At 35.9% G+C, this 20,586-nt stretch overlaps 1 protein-coding gene across 8 annotated transcripts in view; it reads left to right on the top strand.

Annotated features, from left to right (window-relative positions):
- Window positions 1-20,586, top strand: part of LOC101891627 (dystrobrevin beta) — a 42,271-nt gene that overhangs the window by 8,560 nt on the left and 13,125 nt on the right. For all 8 annotated transcript variants that reach the window (XM_059118852.1, XM_059118850.1, XM_059118851.1 and 5 more), the window contains one exon: window positions 20,073-20,531. In XM_059118852.1, the coding sequence (XP_058974835.1) occupies window positions 20,108-20,531 (424 nt within the window). In that variant the 5' untranslated portion in view covers window positions 20,073-20,107. The remainder of the gene's footprint in view (window positions 1-20,072; window positions 20,532-20,586) is intronic.

The raw sequence follows: 20,586 nt of genomic DNA, 5'->3' as shown, positions 1-20,586 counted from the left end.
AAATACCAAAAAAATAAAAACACACAAAAATTGTGAAATTTCCCAGTTAAACGCCGCTTGCCTACGGCTGAGGTGAAAATCATCTACATTTTTTAGCTAAATAATAACACCAGTTCCCATGAACTTGCTTTCATTTTCCATTTGCAGCCCGGCCTCCTCTCCCCTCTCCTCACTTTTTTTAAATATTTTGTTTTTTTTTATTCCTCTTCTAAATATATAGATTTGTATATTCTGTCTAACGTCGTAGTCGCATTTCATTTAATTCTAAAATTGGCGATTACTATAAATGATGTCACCATCTATTTTGAATATTTTTTTTTTGTTTAGTCAAAATTCAAAATAACCAACAAAAAAAAAAAAAGTAAAATATTTATATTTTTCGCTGTTCGTTCACTGTTGTTGTTGTTGTTGTTGCTGCTGTGAATTTGCATTTATTCGTGTTCCAACGCCTATGTGTGATGTTGTTGTTGTTGTTTTTGCTGCTGCTGTTTTGGATTTCGCACATATTTTCTAGAGTAATCACTAAATAAATCATCCTCATTATCGCCATCATCGTAAAACAATAATCGAAATTTTGTCAAGTGTCTGGCTGTTTGTTTTTAGTCGTGCATTTGGGAATGCATAAACTAAGGCTCAAGGGGCAGGGAATTTTATTTCGATTTCCAGTCAAGAAAAATATTTGAAGAACAATTTTTTTGAAATAATTTTTTTAGATAACAAATCAAGATAGTATCAGTCGGTTTAGGCGACAGATGTATACCCCCAGCCTTGAGTTATGCTTATTCAAACTCTAAACACTTTATGGGGGAGGTTCCGAAGCAGTTGGCCAATATTGAGCAATACGTATCAGACCTAAGACTGATATAAATATTACAGCCTGACAGATTTGGACTATATCGAGTACTTCCAGAACTTGATATGAGATGTGTGAAATTTTTGGGAAAATGTGGAAATTTGCATGAGGTAACAGAAGTATTCCGTTTTCATACTTCACTTAATACAGATAACAAAAAAAAATTGAAGGAAATCGAAAATTTACGGGGTGTGCTAAAAAGACAGCAACAAAGTCAAATGTCATAATTTTTACATTTTTTAAATTTTTTTGAATAAAAGCAAAAAATGTCGGTAATAGCATCAAATTTTAGAATATGTTTAGATTTATTCGAATTGGTCACCTTTGGCATGAATTATGGGCTTCAAACGGTCAATGAAACCGTCACACGCTGCCCGAATGTTGCTCTGCGGTATTTTGGACCATTCCCGGCAAAGCGCTTGCTTGAGGTGATCGGCCAATGAAATCGTCACACACTGCCCGAATGTTGCTCTGCGGTATTTTGGCCCATTCCCGGCGAAGCTGGGCTTCAAACGGCCAATGAAATTGTCACACGCTGCCCGAATGTTGCTCTGCGGTATTTTGGTCCATTCCCGGCGAAGCGCCTGTTTGAGGTGATCGACACATTGGTATTTTTTAGTGTCAACCTTGCTTTTCAAATTACTCCAGACACAATACGGTCCAACGGATTGGTATCCGGAGATTTTGGTGGCCATTGTTCGCTGGAAATGAAGCGAGGAACCTCATTTTGTAACCATTCTTGGGTGGCACGTGCTGAGTGCGTTGGTGCTGAGTCCTGTTGGAATGACCAAGGTCTGCGGCCAAAATGTTTACGTGCCCAAGGCTTTAAAACACCCTTCAGAATATTTTCGCCATATATTTGGCATTTATTCTGATGTCATGGTCGATTAATACGAGCGGAGAGTGACCATCCGCTTTGATGGCGGCCCACACCATCACCATGGCCGGTGCTTGAGTTCTGGTGGCCAACCGAAGGTGTACATTTTCAGCTGACCTCTTTGGCAAGTAAACACGATAATTTTGTTTGTTTACAAAACTGCTGGACAACGAATGTTTTCTCATCGGAGTACTGCCAAATTCCGCAGTTCACCACTTTCGGCCAACCGAAGCAACTCTCTAGCTCTTTTGAGTCTATTTTCTTTCCGTTGCGGGGTAAGTTCTTGCACTTTTTGGAATTTCAATGGCTTTACCCCGAGCTCCATTCATTTTTCAATATTTGCCGAATGGAATATTGCGATATGTTCATTTTTCGGCCACTGCGACGCGGGTTTCGATCACGTCGCTTATTTACTTTTGAAACAATTTCTGCTGTTGTTGCTGTTTTCTTCCATCCACTTCCTTGACGTCGGGCTACCCTTCCAGTACGAGACACAAAAGATTTATTCACATTTAAATGCTGGAGTGCTCCAACGATAGCCACTTGTGGTTTTCCAGCCAAATATAAAGAAATCACACTACCACGCTTGAATTCCATCACGAAGTACTTTTTTTTCTGGAAAACTCTCACCAAAACGCTTTTGTGTGCTTGTAAACAATATAATGAGCTGTCACTGGAATAATTTTAACAGCTGTCGGACGAGTGGCTTAGAAATGACAGCAGTCTGAAGTTGGTTGCAGTTTTTTCATCTCACCCTGTATACCCTCTCTAGCCATATGGCTGAGGGCATAAAAAACAAAATATTCTTACAGCTAAGCATTGAGGGGTGGGGAGCAGATATTCGAGGATAATATTTTTATACCCTACACCACAAGGTGGCCAGGGTATTATGTCTTTGTGTATTTGTTTGCAAAAGGAAACAAGATTCTGAGTCGATTTAAGCATGTCCGTCCGTCCGTCCGTCTGTCCATGTATTTTTGTAAACAAAGTACAGTTCGCATTTATTGCCCTATCCAGATGAAAATTTGCACAAATCATTTGTTTGGCCCAAGGACAAACCCTATTGAAATTGGAGATAATCGGTCAAAATTTAGATATAGCTCCCATATATATCTTCGTCCGATTTGCTTTTTATTGTGCACCAAACGTGTAATTTCAGTCCGAATAGTATGGAATTTTGCACGTACGATCAGATTGGACCTGAAAATAAGTATGCCAAATTTGATCGAAATCGGTTCAGATATAGCTATAGCTGTCATATGTATTGTTCATCCGATTTGTTATTTTTGTCCTCCGCAGCCGTAATATGCACTCTGTAACAACAATATTTGGGGAAATATATCAAATACAGCTCAGAAATACAGTTGCTAAATTTTATCGAGATCGGTTCAGATTTGGATATAGCTCCCATATAAAACTTCGTCCGATTTAACTTTGATTGTGCATCAAACGTCTAATATTTGCCCAAATGGGATGGAATTGAGCCTAGAAGCTTGTATGTCAAATTTGGTGAAGATCGGTTCAGATATAGCTATAGCTCCCACATATATTATTCATCCGATTTGTCATATTTTTTACCCACAGCCGTAATATGCACTCCGTAACAACGATATTCAGGGAAATATATAAAATACAGTTCCGAAATATATTTGTCAAATTTTATCGATATCGGTTCCGATTTGGATATAGCTCCCATATATATCTTTATCTGATTTCAAATTAATTGTGCACCAAATGGGCAATACAAGTTCGAATTTAAAAGATACAAATGCTTCGGCATATTTAGTCTATTGAATTTTAAATTATAATTATAATCATAGGGTGTATGATTGAACTCTCCCATAAAACTTTTAATTGTTATGCGCAGCTCTACTAAATTAGCAAAGTGGTGTAGGGTATTATAAAGTCGGCCCCGCCCGACTTTAAGACTTTCTTTACTGGTTTTTGATCGTTTTAGTTATTCAAAATTTTGAACCTTTGTGGGAGAGGTACCCGAAGGAGTGGACCGACATATTCCATCTTCACACCAGTCCTTGAATTAATAAAAATATTGGGATGTGTGTAATTTGAAGACAATCGGACTCTTACATCACATTTTATAAGTGTTATAATTATTCCAAATTTTGACCCTTTGTGGGAGAGGTACTTGATGGAGTGCCCCGATATTGTCTATTTTCACACCTGACGTAGTACTGATGCAAATAATAGAATATGCAAAGTTGGAGCAAAATCCGATTATCCCTTCTCTTTCTGTGCACAAAATTATTTTCTTTGAAAATGTTGTCATTTTGTGGGGGAGGTACCAGAGGGTGTGGACCGATATATCCCACATTCCCACCAGACCTTGGGTTAATAAAAATATTGAGATGGGTGTAATTTAAAGACAATCGAACTCTTACATCCCATTTTATAAGAGTTATAATTATTCCAAATTTTGACCCTTTGTGGGGGGTGGTACTTGATAGAGTGAACCGATATTGTCCATTTTCACACCTGACTTAGCACTGCTGGAAATATTAGGAATTGCAAAGTTGGTGTAAAATGGGACGATCCTTTCTCTTTCTGTGCAGTAAATTGTTTTCTTTGAAAATTATGACATTTTGTGTGGGAGGTACCAGAAGGAGTGGACCGATATTGCCCATCTTCGAACTTGATCTAAGTTTGGTAATAATATTACGATGTACCAAGTTTGGATGAAATCGGATACTTCCTTCGAAAGTTATCGTGCGTACCAGCCAGCCAGACAGACGGATGGACGGACTTCGCTAGATCGACTTCAAATGTCCTGAAATGAATTTGGCGCAAAGAGACCTAGGGTATACAAGCGTTATTTCGGTCTTCAATACCTTAACCAAAATAATCAAATTTTTTAAAAAAAAAAATATTGAAAATATATTTTAAAAAAATATTTTATTCAAAGGAATTCAACGAAATGAGATACCGTTCAAATTGGCGCCCAACGTTATTTCGATGAAGCACCTTTTGACTGTTTCAAATGATATATATTCTACACTCTGTAGCTATATGGCTGAGGGAATAAAAAAGAAAATATCCTTACAGTAAAGCATTGAGGGGTGGGGAAAGCAGATATTCCAGGATATTTTTTTTTATTTATTTATTTATTTTTTTTTTTTTTTTTTTTTTTTTTTTTTTTTTTTGTTAAATTTAGCTGATAAATTGTTTGCAAATTTGATTGTCGTACTCTATCAAATAGGCAATTTCACAGATGTTACACCCCGATACGCTACAGTGACGAATGGGATGGGGGAATGAATGACAGCAACAAGAACAAAAACTATATTGAAATGTAAACAATTGTTTGGACAAGTTGTCACTTTTGGCTCTATCGCCAGCAATGGCCGCGAATGTGATAACCCATATTAAGAACAACAAAAACAACAACAAAACATTTGTTTGTTTGTGAATTCATTAACACAACTTGCCTAACAACCTGACTCCTCGGTACCATAATTAAACATGTCTAATGAATCCGCCAGTCGCTGTAGATTCTGGGTGATGGATTCATCCGACGTGGGTGGAAGCCAAGCCGAGTGTGTGCCTGCGTCCGACTTTTGATCTAGAATTGTAATAATCAAGATGTTGCGATGTGTGGGTTGCAGCGGACTAATAACAAAGTTGTCTGGCATATGTTTTTGTTTTTGTTTTCGATTACGTTTTTATACCCTACACCACAAGGTGGTCAGGGTATTATGTCTTTGTGCATTTGTTTGTAACAGGCAGAAAGAAACGAGATAGACCCATAGTTCCTTTTGATGATCTCCATAGAATCGCATTCTGAGTCGATTTATGCATGTCCGTCCGTCCGTCTGTCCGTCTGTCCATGTATTTTTGTAAACAAAGTACAGGTCGCATTTATTGCCCGATCCAGATGAAATTTTGCAAAGATCTTTTGTTTGGCCCAAGGACGAACCCTATTGAAATTGGAGATAATCGGTCAAAATTTAGATATAGCTCCCATATATATCTTCGTCCGATTTGCCTTTTATTGTGCACCAAACGTGTAATATCAGCCCGAATTGTATGGAATTTTGCATATACACCCAAATTAGGCCTGAAAATATGTGTGCCAAATTTGATCGAAATCGGTTCAGATATAGCTATAGCTCCCATATATATTTTTCATCCGATTTGTTATTTTTGTCCACCGCCGCCGTAATATGCACTCTGTAACAACAATATTTGGGGAAATATATCAAATGCAGCTCAGAAATACCTTTGCTAAATTTTATCGAGATCGGTTCAGATTTGGATATAGCTCCCATATATAACTTCGTCCGATTTACCTTTGATTGTGCACCAAACGTCTAATATTTGCCCAAATGGGATGAAATTTGGCACTTACGACCGAATTGAGTGTAGAAGCTAGTATGTCAAATTTCGTGAAGATCGGTTCAGATATAGCTATAGCTTCCATATATATTATTCATCCGATTTGTTATATTTGTTACCCACAACCGTAATATGCACTCCGTTACAACGATATTCAGGGAAATATATCAAATACAGCTCAGAAATATCTTTGCCAAATTTTATCGAGATCGGTTCAGATTTGGATATAGCTCCCATATATATCTTTATACGATTTCAAATTAATTTCGCATCAAATGAGCAATACAAGTCCGAATTTAAAAGATACAAATGCTTCGGCATATTTAGTCCTTTGAACTTTAAAATATAATTATAATCATAGCGTGTATGATTGAATTCTCCCGTAAAAACTTTTAATTGTTATGCGCAGCTCTACTTAATTAGCAAAGTGGTGTAGGGTATCGTAAAGTCGGCCCCGCCCGACTTTAGGACTTTCTTTACTGGTTTTGTTTTCGTTTTTTTTTTTCTCTTTTCGTTATCGGTCTTTAATCTTATCTTGGCTGGGATACTATTTGTGTTTGTATTTTATTTATTTTTTTATTTTTATGTAATGCAATAGAAACATGTGTAAACTTTAGCCTATTTAGCCCACTAAACAAATAAAGCCAGGCAGGCAACAACAACAACAATTTTTTTTATATTTAGTTGGAAGATATTTTTTGCATAAACTATCATGTTTTTTTGTTTTCTATAAATATTGAAAATGTTATAATTGTTGTTGTTGTTTTAGCTTTTATTGTTTACATATGAATGGCCATTGTCTGTCCATTGCCATGATAGCCAGCTTGGTCAACATGATGACATGTGCCATCATCAGTATAATGGACATTTTGCAATGCATCTCCATCTCCATCATCATCGGATCGGCATAGTAAGCATTAGCATCCCCCCCCCCCCACCAGCTCTGCCGGACGTTAATCGATTTGACGCGTCGTCCGCTGCATGTTTTGGAATCTCGACATTGTTGAATGAAAATAAATGTTTATCGTTGCTAATAATAGAAATGGTGGTGGTGGTGGCGTTGGACCTCTCGCTGCCATGCAAAACTAGTTATTACGCACATTATTTAACACATACACTGAGCAAAAAAATCAAAAAATAAAAACTGGAAAATACCTAGAGTTCATATTTTCGAAAAAATATATAATTCCAAAAACTGCTCCGGCAGTCTTTGAGGCCACTGAAAGGTCTTCATACATTAACCAAAATAATCAAAATTTTGAAAATATATTTAAAAAAAGTATTCAAAGAAATCTAACAACTGAGATACCGTTCAAATTGGCGCCCAACATTTTGCTCTACTAAATGAGAAGTAAAACCAGTAAAGAATGTCCTAAAGTCGGGTGGGCCGATTTTATGATACCCTACACCACTTTGCTAATTTAGTAGAGCTCCACATAACAATTAAAAGTTTTTACAGGAGAATTTAATCATACACGATATGATTATAATTATAATTTAAATTTCAAAGGACTAAATATGCCGAAGCATTTGTATCTTTTAAATTTGGACGTGTATTGCCCATTTGGTGCAAAATTAATTTGAAATCAGATAAAGATATATATGGGAGCTATATCCAAATCTGAACCGATCTTGATAAAATTTGGCAAATACATTTCTGACCTGTATTTCATATATTTCCCTGAATATCGTTGTTACGGAGTGCATATTACGGCTGTGGGTAACAAATATAATAAATCGGATGAACAATATATATGGGAGCTATAGCTATATCTGAACCGATCTTCACCAAATTTGACATACTAGATTCTACACTCAATTCGGTCGTAAGTGCCAAATTCCATACGATTTGGACAAATATTAGACGTTTGGTGCACAATAAAAGGTAAATCGGACGAAGTTATATATGGGAGCTCAATCCAAATCTGCAACGATCTCGATAAAATTTGGCGAATACATTTCTGAGCTGTATTTCATATATTTCCCTGAATATCGTTGGTACGGAGTGCATATTACGGCTGTGGGTAACAAATATAACAAATCGGATGAACTTTATATATGGGAGCTATAGCTATATCTGAACCGATCTTCACAAAATTTGACATACTAGATTCTAGACTCAATTCGGTCGTAAGTGCCAAATTCCATTCCATTTGGACAAATATTAGACGTTTGGTGCACAATAAAAGGTAAATCGGACGAAGTTATATATGGGAGATATATCCAAATCTGAACCGATCTCGATAAAATTTAGCAAATGTATTTCTGAGGTGCATTTGATATATTTCTCCAAATCTTGTTGTTACGGAGTGCATATTAATGCTGCGGAGGACAAAAATAACAAATCGGATGAACAATACATATGACAGCTATAGCGATATCTGAACCGATTTCGATCAAATTTGGCATACTTATTTTCAGGCCTAATTTGGTTGTATGTAAAAAATTCCATACTATTTGGGCAAATATTAGACGTTTGGTGCACAAAAAAAGGGCAAATCGGACGAAGATATATATGGGAGCTATATCTAAATTTTGACCGATTATCTCCAATTTCAATAGGGTTCGTCCTTGGGCCAAACAAAAGATCTTTGCAAAATTTCATCTGGATCGGGCAATAAATGCGACCTGTACTTTGTTTACAAAAATATATGGACAGACGGACAGACGGACGGACGGACATGCTTAAATCGACTCAGAATGTGATTCTATGCAGATCATCAAAAGGAACTATGGATCTATCTCGTTTCCTTTTGCCTGTTACAAACAAATGCACAAATACATAATACCCTGACCACTGTGTGGTGTAGGGTATAAAAAATGAGAAGATTTTTTACTTTACTATTTCAAAGGAATTCAACAAATTGGCGCCCAACGTTGAGCCCAACTAAATATGAAACTGTAGCATACGGAAATGATTCCTAAAGGCTCGTACAATAAATATTAATTGATTTTAGAATCAAAAACTTCGTTAGAACAATTTAAAAAAAAATTGGCGCCCAACGTGCACTTGTTTAAACGTGCACTAAATATTGCTTAAATTTAAATAATTTGAGACGATATTAACATCATTCATTAAAAATTATACAGAGCGTATTAACTTAGATTTTTACTTCACAATTAAAAAAAATTAACAAATTGGCGCCCAACGTTGGGCCCGATTAACAATAAGAACTAATAACATTCGAAAAAGACACCTTAAAGCGCTTTACATTTGTTTTTGTTAAATTTTGGGTCTCCAACTTCGTTAAATTAATTTTCAAAAATTCCACAAACTGGCGTTGGGCTGGACCAAATTAGAACTTTTAACATCCGATAATGACTCCTGATGGCCCCTAAAATATGTATTGCTTGATTTTAAGTCCCTAACTTCGCTAAAACAATTTTCAAAAATCTGGCACTCAACCTGCAGTCATTGAAAATTATTGACAGCATTTAAATTTAGACTTCAATTTCACTATTTCAAAAAAAAAAAAAAAAAAAATCAACCAATCGGCGCCCAACGGTAGCTCGACAAATAATAAGAACTAATAACATCCGAAAATGACACCCTACGACGCTTGAAATATTTATTTGATAAATTTTGGGTCTTCAATTTCGCTAAATAAATTTTCAAAAATTCAACAAATTGGCACACAACGTTGACACCCCGTCTTAAAAAAAATATGGAATTTGTAAATGACACCTTAAGGCACCTAAAATAAATTATGGTTGATTTTAGACTTAACAACAACGTTTAGTTAGAACAACTTTAAAAAATCTAGCCCCACGTTGGGCGCCAAGTTCGGACACTTTTTTAATAATGATTGATCCCTATAATATTTATCAAACTAGAATTAACATTATTCCGATTATATCGTAAAATTCATAAAAAAATATTCTTTTGAGATATATATTTCAACTGAGACACGTTGGGCGCCACATTTTGAAATTTTGTAAATAATGACAGATCCCCGGACAATTATAAAATTGGAATTGAAATACTTCAATAAAATAGTAAAATTCGCGAAAAATGAATATTCATTGGAAATATATTCATTTAAAACTAACCCCACGTTGGGCGCCAAGTTCGGACACTTTTTTTTAATAATGAGTGATCCGCCTAATAATTATCAAACTAGAATTAACATTATTCCAACTATATGTTAAAATTAAAAAAAATGTTTTTGGGAGTATTTTTTAATAGAACACAGTCCACTTTGGGCGCCAAAATTTAAAAATTTGTAAATAATGACTGATTCCCGGATAATTATTAAATTGGTATTTAAATTACTTCGAATTCGAGTAACGGAAAAAATATTCGTCGGGAATAGATTTTAATAAAAGTAACACCACCACGTTGGGCGCCAAATTCTGAAACATTTGTATACAAAAAATATTCTTAGAAATTGATAGATAATTAGTCCAAGCATTAATTAAAAGTCAACTGATTTCATTAAGGGACATGTCACGTTCGACGACGACCTCAAATTTTTAATTCTAAAATTGGCGCCCGATGTGGAACCACTTTCAGCCAGAATTGTGATCAGATAAATGGCTCTATAAGGTAGAGACTTGCTTTCTATAACCTTTGGCCATAAATTGGGCAAATTAAAGAATATGGCGCCCAACGTGGGTCAGTTTTAGTGAAAACCAGTAGCTTTCAGTAATAATTAAATTGGAATTTTAATTATTTGTATCTTTCAATGAAACACATGAATTAAAAACAAATTCGTTGAAAATAAATTTCAATGAAAGCAACTCTACGTTGGGGCCATATTGTAAACCTGGCGAAAATAATGATTGATCCGCAAGTAATTATTAAATTTAAATTATAACATTTACCGAAATACATCATTTTTTTCCATTGAAATACCTAATTTAAAAAAAGTTGGGAATAGATTTCAATAAAACTAACCCCATGTTGGGCACCAAATTCTGAAACTTTTGTATACAAAAATTAATTCTAGCAATTAAAAGATAATTAGTCCCAGTTTCAATGGGACTTAAAATTTCTCGTCTTTTATAGGAAAATCCGCCAAAAATATCTTTAAATAAAATCAACCCCACGTTGGACGCCAAATTGTAGGACATGCCTTTATAAAAATATATCCCTGAAAATTGAAAATATTTAGTCCATGCTTCATATAGCCATATAAATCTAAAGGTCTCATGGCAGCCACGCCATGTTGGGCGCCAATTTCAGACTTCAAAATAAATTATATTTTTTGTAGTATTTTTAAATAAAACTTACCAATCTTAAGCGAAATTGTTTCCTTAGGGCCCTAACAATGTTGGAATTCGGGCTATGTGAAGTTATATCTAAAGAGTCATAAATAAAAAAACTCAGAGGTTTTGACTTTTCTGCCACTTGTCCTGAAAAACTACAGCGTCTTGATTGCCCTAATTAGGGTTATCGTCGCAAACACATCATTGGCTTGTTCATTTGGTTGTTCTCATCTTTTTCAATTTTGCAAATTATATGCAAACTTGGTTGTCACTTTGAACCGCACGACACCTTCCACACCTTCCACACCTTCTTCTACATCCTACACCTCTTCCATAGCAAAATACCCATAGAATGGGGGAGGGACGACGGACAGAGATATGCTTGCATATATTTACACAGCTTTTTACATGTTCGGTTTCCGAAAGTAGACCAAGACCTCCAGCTCAAATGTAAATCGCATTATATTTTATGCAATTGACATATATTTTTCTCTCTATGAGTGTGTGTGTGTGCATTTGTTTGTTGGGGCTTCTCAAGTATTTTTCAATCAAAAAGAAAAATGATTTCTAAGTATTGTGCAAACATAGGTGCTGGAGGTGTGGAAGTGGTGAAGATGGCACTGGTCAGTTGCTGGTTGTTTGCCATGAAAAGTGACAAAAACATTTTTAGATTTTATGGGTCATATTTTTTTTAATGGTATTACATTAATTTTGCTGCGATTTTCTAACATTTTTCATGGAAGGCTGGAAATAGAAATATTCGATGGGAAAGTGGCGCCCAACGTATAATGGTCAAAAACAATTCATTTTGGCTTGGGGCATGGCTTAACTGTATTATATTGAGGAGTACTTTAAGAATATTTATAACCCATGTTTCAAAAGGAATAATTTAAGGTTAAGAAAAAATTTTAAAATTTGGCGCCCAGCGTGGGTCTCTTTGAATAATATCTAATATCACAATATATTGAATTGATGACCTCTTTAAATTTTGATGACCTCTTACTCCCTGGTTTAGCCTTTCAATATTTTTCATGAAAAGCTGGGAAAGAAAATATTTGACGGGAATGTGGCGCTCAACTTAAAATGCTGAAAAACAATATATGTCATGTTGAGACTTGGCTTAACTGTATTATAGCGAGGAGTGCTTTCAGAATACTTATAACCCATGTTGCAAAAGGAGCAATTTATGGATAAAAACAAATTTTAGAATTTGGCGCCCAACGTGGGTTTGTTTAAATAATATCTAATATCACAATATATTGATTAAAAACTTAACAGTACCTGATTAATTATCCTTAAATTTCCATGACCTCTTACCCCATGGTTGAGCCTTTAAACATTTTTCATGGAATTCTGGGAATGGAAATATTTAATCAAAATGTGGCGCCCAACGAAAAAGGGTGAAAACCAATACATATATTTTTGAGACTTGGCTTAACTGTATTATAACCTATATTTCAAAAGGAATAATTTAAGGTAAAGAAAAAATGTTAAAAATTGGCGCCCAACGTGGGTCTGTTTAAATATTATCTGATATTCCAATATATTGATTAGGTATAAGGATTTTGTTTGTTTTACAAAGCATAACAAGACCTTTTCCATGAGATGTGCCAATTCCGAATGGAATCGGATGTCAGTTTCCCGTTTGAAGCTTTCAAAATGTTGACCCTTTGTGGGGGATGTACCACAAGGAATGGTCCGATCTCTACCATCTTTTTGACAGATCTTATGTTAATGAAAAAATTAAGTTGTGACAAGTCTAAATGGAATCTGGTGTTAATTTCCCGTTTTATGAGCTTTATAAACATTCAGAATTTTGACCCTTTGTGGGAGAGGTACCAGAAGGAATGGTCCGAACTCTACCATCTTTAAAACAGATCATGTGTTGATGGAAATATTGAGTTGTTCCAAATCTGAATGGAATCGGAAGTTAATTTCGTGTTTTATGAGCTTCAGAAATATTCAGAATTTTGACCCTTTGTGGGAGAGGTACCAGAAGGAATGGTCCAATCTCTACCATACTTATAACAGATCTCGTGTTGATGGAAATATTGAGTTGTGCCAAATCTGAACGGAATCGGATGTTAATATCGTAATTTATGAGCTTCATAAATATTCAGAATTTTGACCCTTTGTGGGAGAGGTACCAGAACAATTGGTCCGATCTCTCCCATCTTTATAACAGATCTTGTGTCGATGGAAATATTGAGTTGTTCCAAATCTGAATGGAATCGGATATTAATTTCGTGTTTTATGGACCTCATAAATATTCAGAATTTTGACCCTTTGTGGGAGAGGTACCAAATGGAATGGTCCGAACTCTACCATCTTTATAACAGATCTTGTGTTGATGGAAATATTGAGTTGTGTCAAATCCGATTGGGATCGGATGTTAATTTCGTGTTTTATGAGCCTCATGAATATTCAAAATGTTGACCCTTTGTGGGTGAGGTACCAAAAGGAATAGACCGATATATTCCATCTTCACACCAGACCTTGGGCTAATAAAAATATTGTGATGTGTGGGGGAGGTACTGGATCGAGTGGTCCCATAATGTCCATTTTTACACATGGTATAACTGATGCAAATATTAGGATTTGCAAAGTTGGAGCAAAATCGCATTATCGTTTCTCTTTCTGTGAAGTAAATTATTTTCTTTGAAAATGTTGAGAATTTGTGTGATAGACACCGGAAGGAGTGGATATTGTCCATCTCCGAACTCGATCTAGGTTTGACAATAATGTTACAATGTTCCAAGTTTGGGTCAAATCAGATACTCCCCTCAAGAGTTATCGTGAGCACCAGCCAGCCACATAGACGGACGGACGAATGGATATCGCCAGATCGACTCCAAATGTCCTGAAAAGGATTTGACCCAAAGCGACCTAGGGTCTAGAAATGAGGTATACCCTCTCTAGCCTCTCTAGAGGGTATAATTAGCCATTACTTCAAGGATTATTGATGCTCCGAATAATTATTAAATTGGAAACGAAATTCTTCCAAATTTTGAGGGACATACATGAATTCTGAAAATCTTTTGGAACAGATTTTAATAGAAGTAACACCACGTTGGGCGCCAAATTCTGAAAATGTTGTTGATAATAATTAATTCTTGAAATTGATAGATCTTAGTCCCCCAACATAACTGAAATCAAATGTCACCAGCTCTAATTAAATGGAAAGAAAAAATTGGCGCCCAACGTGAACCCCAGGGAGAGCTTATGGCATCCAAATAGTTCTACAAGGTATAATATTGTTTCGTTATAATCTAACTTTTAAAAATGGCCGTCGATTAGGAAAATTAAAAAATATGGCGCCCAACGTGGGTCAGTTTTAGTTAAAAACAAGTATTCCCAATTGGAATTGTAATTGTTCCCATCCTTTACATAAGAATCGGAATTAAAAAAATTAGGTTGGGCACAGATTTCAATAAGACTAACACCACATTGGGTGCCAAATTGTGAAGCTTTTGTAAATAAATTTAATATCCACGACCTCTTACTTCCAGCTTTGCCAAATTGTGAAGCTTTTGTAAATAAATTAAATTTCCATGACATTTTACTTCCTGCTTCGAGGTTACACTCAAACAACTCCGGCTCCATATTCGGTGACATTGTGTCTGCTTTCAACAAATTTTAGCCATTATTTCTAGGATTGTTGACGCCGAACAAAATGAGAGAAGAGCAAATATTGCCAAAATGGTGGCCGTCTTTTTGGAAAGTTAAAGAATATGGCGCCCAACGTGGGTCAGTTTTAGTCAAAAAACAGTATTCCCCAATAAGTATTCAATTCGAATTGTAATTATTCCCAACTTTAAAAAAACCTGAATTACAAAATTTCGTTGGGAACAGATTTCAATAAAACTAACACCACATTGGGCGCCAATTTGTGAAACATTTGAAAATAAATTAAATTTCCATGACCTCTTATTTCCAGTTTTGTTTTTGTCTTGCTACAATCTAACTTCCAAAAGTGGCCGTCTTTTAGGAAAATTAAAAAATATGGCGCCCAACGTGGGTCAGTTTTAGTCAAGAACAAGTATTCCCTAATAACTATTTAATTGGAATTGAAATTACTCCCAACTTTTAGAGAAGAGCCTGATTTACAAAATTTCGTTGGGAACAGATTTCAATAAAACTAACACCACATTGGGCGCCAAATTGTGAAACTTTTGTAAATAAATTAAATTTCCATGACCTCTTGCTTCCTGCTTCGAAGTTTCATTCAAACAACTCGGTGACATTGTGTCTACTTTCCACAAAAGTTAGCCATTACTTCTAGGCTTCTTGACGCCGAACAAAATTAGAGATGATAAAATATTGCCAAAACCATATTTTAAGCAATAAAATTTGTGCAGAATTTTTTTTGTCAAGATATTCTTCGCAGTTAATTATTATTAGGGAGGCTCCCCCTAGCTTGCTCATTAACAATAAACATTTAGTAGTACTAAGTAACTTATCACAGAATAACAGATGACCCAAAAAAGAGAAGAAAAAAATATGTCTCATTCCCAGCTACTTCAAAGCATGAAAGTAGGTTCATCAAGTATGGGTGTGTGTTGGGGGGAGCTGCCTTTAAATGCATGCTTCCCAGATAATAGATGCCTCTTTTCTCGCCTTCTTCTTCTTCATCTTCTCTAATAGGTCTGGCATTTTTAAACTATATTTATCCAGAAATTGGGTTGATGTTGTATCCACTTGCCGCCATCTCCTCCACCTCCATCTTCTAGACTTTCCGGACAACTTCATTACAACAATGTGAGAAATGTTGTGAAAAGTCAGCAGATAAACAAAGAAGAAAAATGAAAGAACCAGAGACGAAAAAAAAAACTGAAGAAAATTTTGCTGTTTCTTTGGCTTGGTCTGTTTTGTTGGAATCTACCAATTTCATGCTTTGCCACTGGAGCGTAATGAGATGTATGAAGAAAAAGAAGAAGAACGATGAAAACCAAAGACAATGCATTTCTAATTAGGTTCCCTGATTAATCAGAGAGAGCGAGTTGGGGGGAAAGAGAAACTAAAAATGTTGAAGAAAAGTAGCAACAAAAAAAAAATAGTTCAAGAAGTTATTGATTGCTGGGTGAGAAAATTTCCTGGTTAAACGGGGTCAGGAGAGGGAAGGTGTTTTACCATTTGTGACAGAAATTCAAACATGGCGCCCAACGTAATGGTCAAGTAAATTAAAGGAAAAAAATATTTATGTCTGTTCAAAAAAATCATCCCAGAAAAATAAGTTTAGAAATTATTACATTGATATTAGTTTTTGTTTTAACTATCCCACGTTGGGCGCCAAATTTTATAGATTGTCTAGACGGTAATTAATATTAACCATAAAACTGATTTATTGATTCAGTGGCGATTATAGCATTTTTTGATTTCGTCATCTCTATGGTAAGTAGTGCATTCTGGTTGGGCGCCAATTTGAGAAAAAAAAAAAAACAAAAATAATTAACATTTTTGTGATGTGAAGCTAAATAAAAAACATAATAAATTTTTGGGTGATTTAAGTTTTTATTAAAAGCTGGCCCATGCTGGGCGCCAAATACTAAAACATTTTTGTAGAACTGGCCTTCGTTGGGCGTCACATTTTAAAGATAGTCGTCAAGAATTTAAGATAGATGGTTATCGATACCAAACTTTAAGCGATTTATTGGCTCAGCTATTTCTGATGTCGCCATCTTTTAGTGGGAAGTCTTTCCACGTTGGGCGCCAGTCTGAAAAATGGTTCTCATATTAAACATTAATTCATTTGATTTACCATTGAACTCCTTAACCCATAAAATATCATTATTATTCGTTCGTCATAGTGTTCAATTAAAAATGCCCCACGTTGGGCGCCATTTTTATGAAAACATTTTTTCCATCACCTTTGAAGCCCAGAAACATTACTTGTTAACCTTTCTTGACGTTGTTCAAGCAGAGCTGTCGCAGTTTGGACGCCAAATTTAATGGAAAATGAAAAAAACACTTTTACTTTCATTTTTTAGGAAGTCTATCCACATTGGGCGCCAATTTCTCATATTAAAGATTAATTTAGCCCAGATATTGTCATTCTTAGCCTTTCGTCACAGTCTCAAATTAAAGCTGCCCCACATTGGGCGCCATTTTTATGAAATAGCGCTTAGATGTTCTTGTCCATATTAAAGTGTAAATAATTTTTTCTTCCATCACCCATGTTTCTTGAAGCCCAGAAACATCATATGTTCAACTTTCTTGATGTTGTTCAAGCAGAGCTGTCACACTTGGACGCTATCTTTAACGAAAAACACTTCTACTTTCATTTTTCAGGAAATCTATCCACATTAGGCGCCAATTTCTCATATTAAAGATTAATTCACACCTGAGCCCAGATAATGTCATTCTTAGCCTTTCGTCACAGTGTCAAATTAAAGCTGCCCCACGTTGGGCGCCATCCTTATAAAAAAAAGATTTCATGTCGTTCTCCATATATAAGTGTAAATCATATTTTTTCCATCGCCATTAAAGTCCAGAAATACCATTTGTTAAACTTTCCTGAGGTTGTCCCAGCAGAGCTGTCCCACTTTGGACGCCATTTTTAATGAAAAACACCTTTACTTTCATTTTCTATAACGTAAATCATATCATCACCCCTGGGGGCCAAGAAATATGATTTATTAATCTTTCTTCACATTGTTCCAATGGTTACCTACGTTGGGCGCCATCTTTAATGTAACATCCCCTTTACTTTCATTTCATTTTCATAAGATCAATTTTTCAATCACGCTTCGAGTCCAGAAACATTTTTCATTCTCCACATTTTTCAAACGGCTGTGCCCCCTGTTGGGCGCCATCTGTAAAAAAAAAGATTATCATTTTTCCTTACACCTAAACCCCGAAATACAATTTTTTAAGCTTTTCTTCACAAAGGCCAAATATTGGTGGCATTCCACGTTGGGCGCCATTTCGATTATAAATGTCTTTACTTTAATTTCATTTAATTTCCCATCATCCAAACGTCTAGAAATATAATTTTTGTTATCTCTTTTCATAATGTCTAAACGGTTTTGCCCCACGTTGGGCGCCATAGTAACAAGTAAATCCTATTTTCCAACACACCTGAGCCCAGAAATACAATTTTTCAGCGTATTTTTGCAATGTACCCGCTGGGATGCCCCACGTTGGGCGCCATCTTAAATTATAAACGCCTTTGCTTTAATTTCGTAAATCTTCTTATTTTCCATTCCATCCCTGACGACCTATTCTTACAATGGTGATATTGCCACACGTCAGGAGCCATTTTTTACGAAAATCGCCTTTACTTTCATTTTTCCATATTGGGCGCCATCTTCAATCACAAATGTCTTTACTTTAATTTCACAAATCATTTTATTCTCCATCATCCTGACGACCAGAAATATAATTTTTGTTGCCTCTTTTCATAAAGACTTAGCGGGTTTCCCCACGTTGGGCGCCATATTAAAAAGAAAATCAAATTTTTCCAACACACCTCCTGAGCCCAGAAATACAATTTTTTCATCGTAGTTTTGCGTTGTCCAATTTGTGGACAACGAATTCCCGAAGTCCTATCCTCATAATGGTGATATTGCCCCCACGTCGGGCGCCATCTTTAATAAAATCACCTTTACTTTCATGTTTTCTATCTTGGGCGCCATCTTCAATTATAAATGTATTTACTTTAATTTCGCAAATCTTTTTATTCTCCATCATCCTGACGTCCAGAAATACAAAAAAAATTACCTCTTTTCATAAAGACTAAGCGGTGTTTCCCCACTTTAACGAGTAAATCATATTTTTCCAACACACCTGAGCCCAGAAATACCATTTTTTCGACGTATTTTTGTATTGTTCAATTTGGGAGCCCCACGTTGGGCGCCATCTTAAATTATAAACGCCTTTGCTTTAATTTCGTAATTCTTCCCCATCCGGACGTCCAGAAATATAATTTCTGTTGTTTCTTTTCATAAAGACTAAGCGGTTCTTCCCCACGTTGGGCGCCATAATAAGAAATAAATCATATATTTTTTATTTTCTTAAATTATAAACGCTTTTGCTATAATTTCTTAAAAACTCTCATTTTCCATTCCATCGCTGACGTCCTATCCTCACAATGGTGATATTGCCCCTATGTCGGGCGCCATCTGCGATGAAAATCACCTTAACTTTCATTTCGCTCGTTTCCATATTAAAGCGTAAATCATCTTTTTCCCAATCACCGTTTATTTTTAGCTAAAATGATTCCCCTCCCTCTGTGTCAATCTGTTTCAGACACCCTTCCTCCCCCCCTCAACTGTTCTACTTTTATTTCTGTCGTGAGTTTTGTGGTTGTTGATGTTGTTGTTGTTCTTGTATTATTTCCCAATATAATTTTTTGCTTTGTACTACTTTGTTTTTCTTATATTGAGAAAAAAATAACAACAAAGTTAATAGAAACATTTGTTGGTTGGTTTTTGTTGTTGTTGTTAGATTTTTTGTCGATTTTGTCCTTTACTCAGTCTGTCGGTGATAAAAAGAAACAATATTTGCAAGGATCCAGTCATGAGTCAGTCGTCGGTGACACACAAATAAGCAAATTTCCGCAAAAAAAACCTCGAGCAGGGTAGAGCAGATACTCAAACGTGTGAGTGTGTTTGGGCTAGTTGCAGAGGAGGGAGGGGTAAGGAAAGATGTCAACATTACATAAAACTTCCTTAAATATAAGGACATGTTAAGGACCATAGATGGAAATACACAACTGAAATGCTTTTAGCTTTCTTCTATCGAAGCGGAGGAAAAAACCTTTCATTGTTTTCCATTTTCTTTCAGCTCCCCGTTACTTACCTACTTAATTGCCAGCCAAAATGATGGAGCTGGAACCACGGGTGGCACTGTTGCAAGACTTACGTTTGCAAACATTCGATTCAATACGATTCGCCTCATATCGTACCGCCTCAAAGCTGCGCTACATCCAGAAATCCACAAATCTCCATCTGGTGGACATATGGAATGTGATAGAGGCCTTCCGGGAGAATGGCCTCAACACACTCGAGCCCCAAAGCGATGTTAGTGTGGCCCGCCTTGAGACACTGGTTTCATCCCTTTATCACAATCTCAATAAACGACTGCCAACAGCACAACAGGTTCCTGTCGACTCCAAGGCCGGGTTGTTACTTAATTGGTTGTTAGCCGCCTATACCACCGACAATTCGGGCAAGATACGGGTATTCTCCATTAAAGTGGCCCTGGCCACAATGTGTTCCGGCAAACTGGTGGACAAACTAAGATGTAAGTATGTCGGCTATATCCTCCAAAAAACGGAAACTAATCATCCATCTATCCA

The sequence above is a fragment of the Musca domestica genome, unplaced genomic scaffold (assembly GCF_030504385.1).
Source record: "Musca domestica strain aabys unplaced genomic scaffold, Musca_domestica.polishedcontigs.V.1.1 133, whole genome shotgun sequence".
Classification (NCBI taxonomy): Eukaryota; Metazoa; Arthropoda; class Insecta; order Diptera; family Muscidae; genus Musca; species Musca domestica.
Note: the sequence above shows the minus strand (reverse complement) of the source record. Positions and strands in the feature narration are given on the sequence as shown.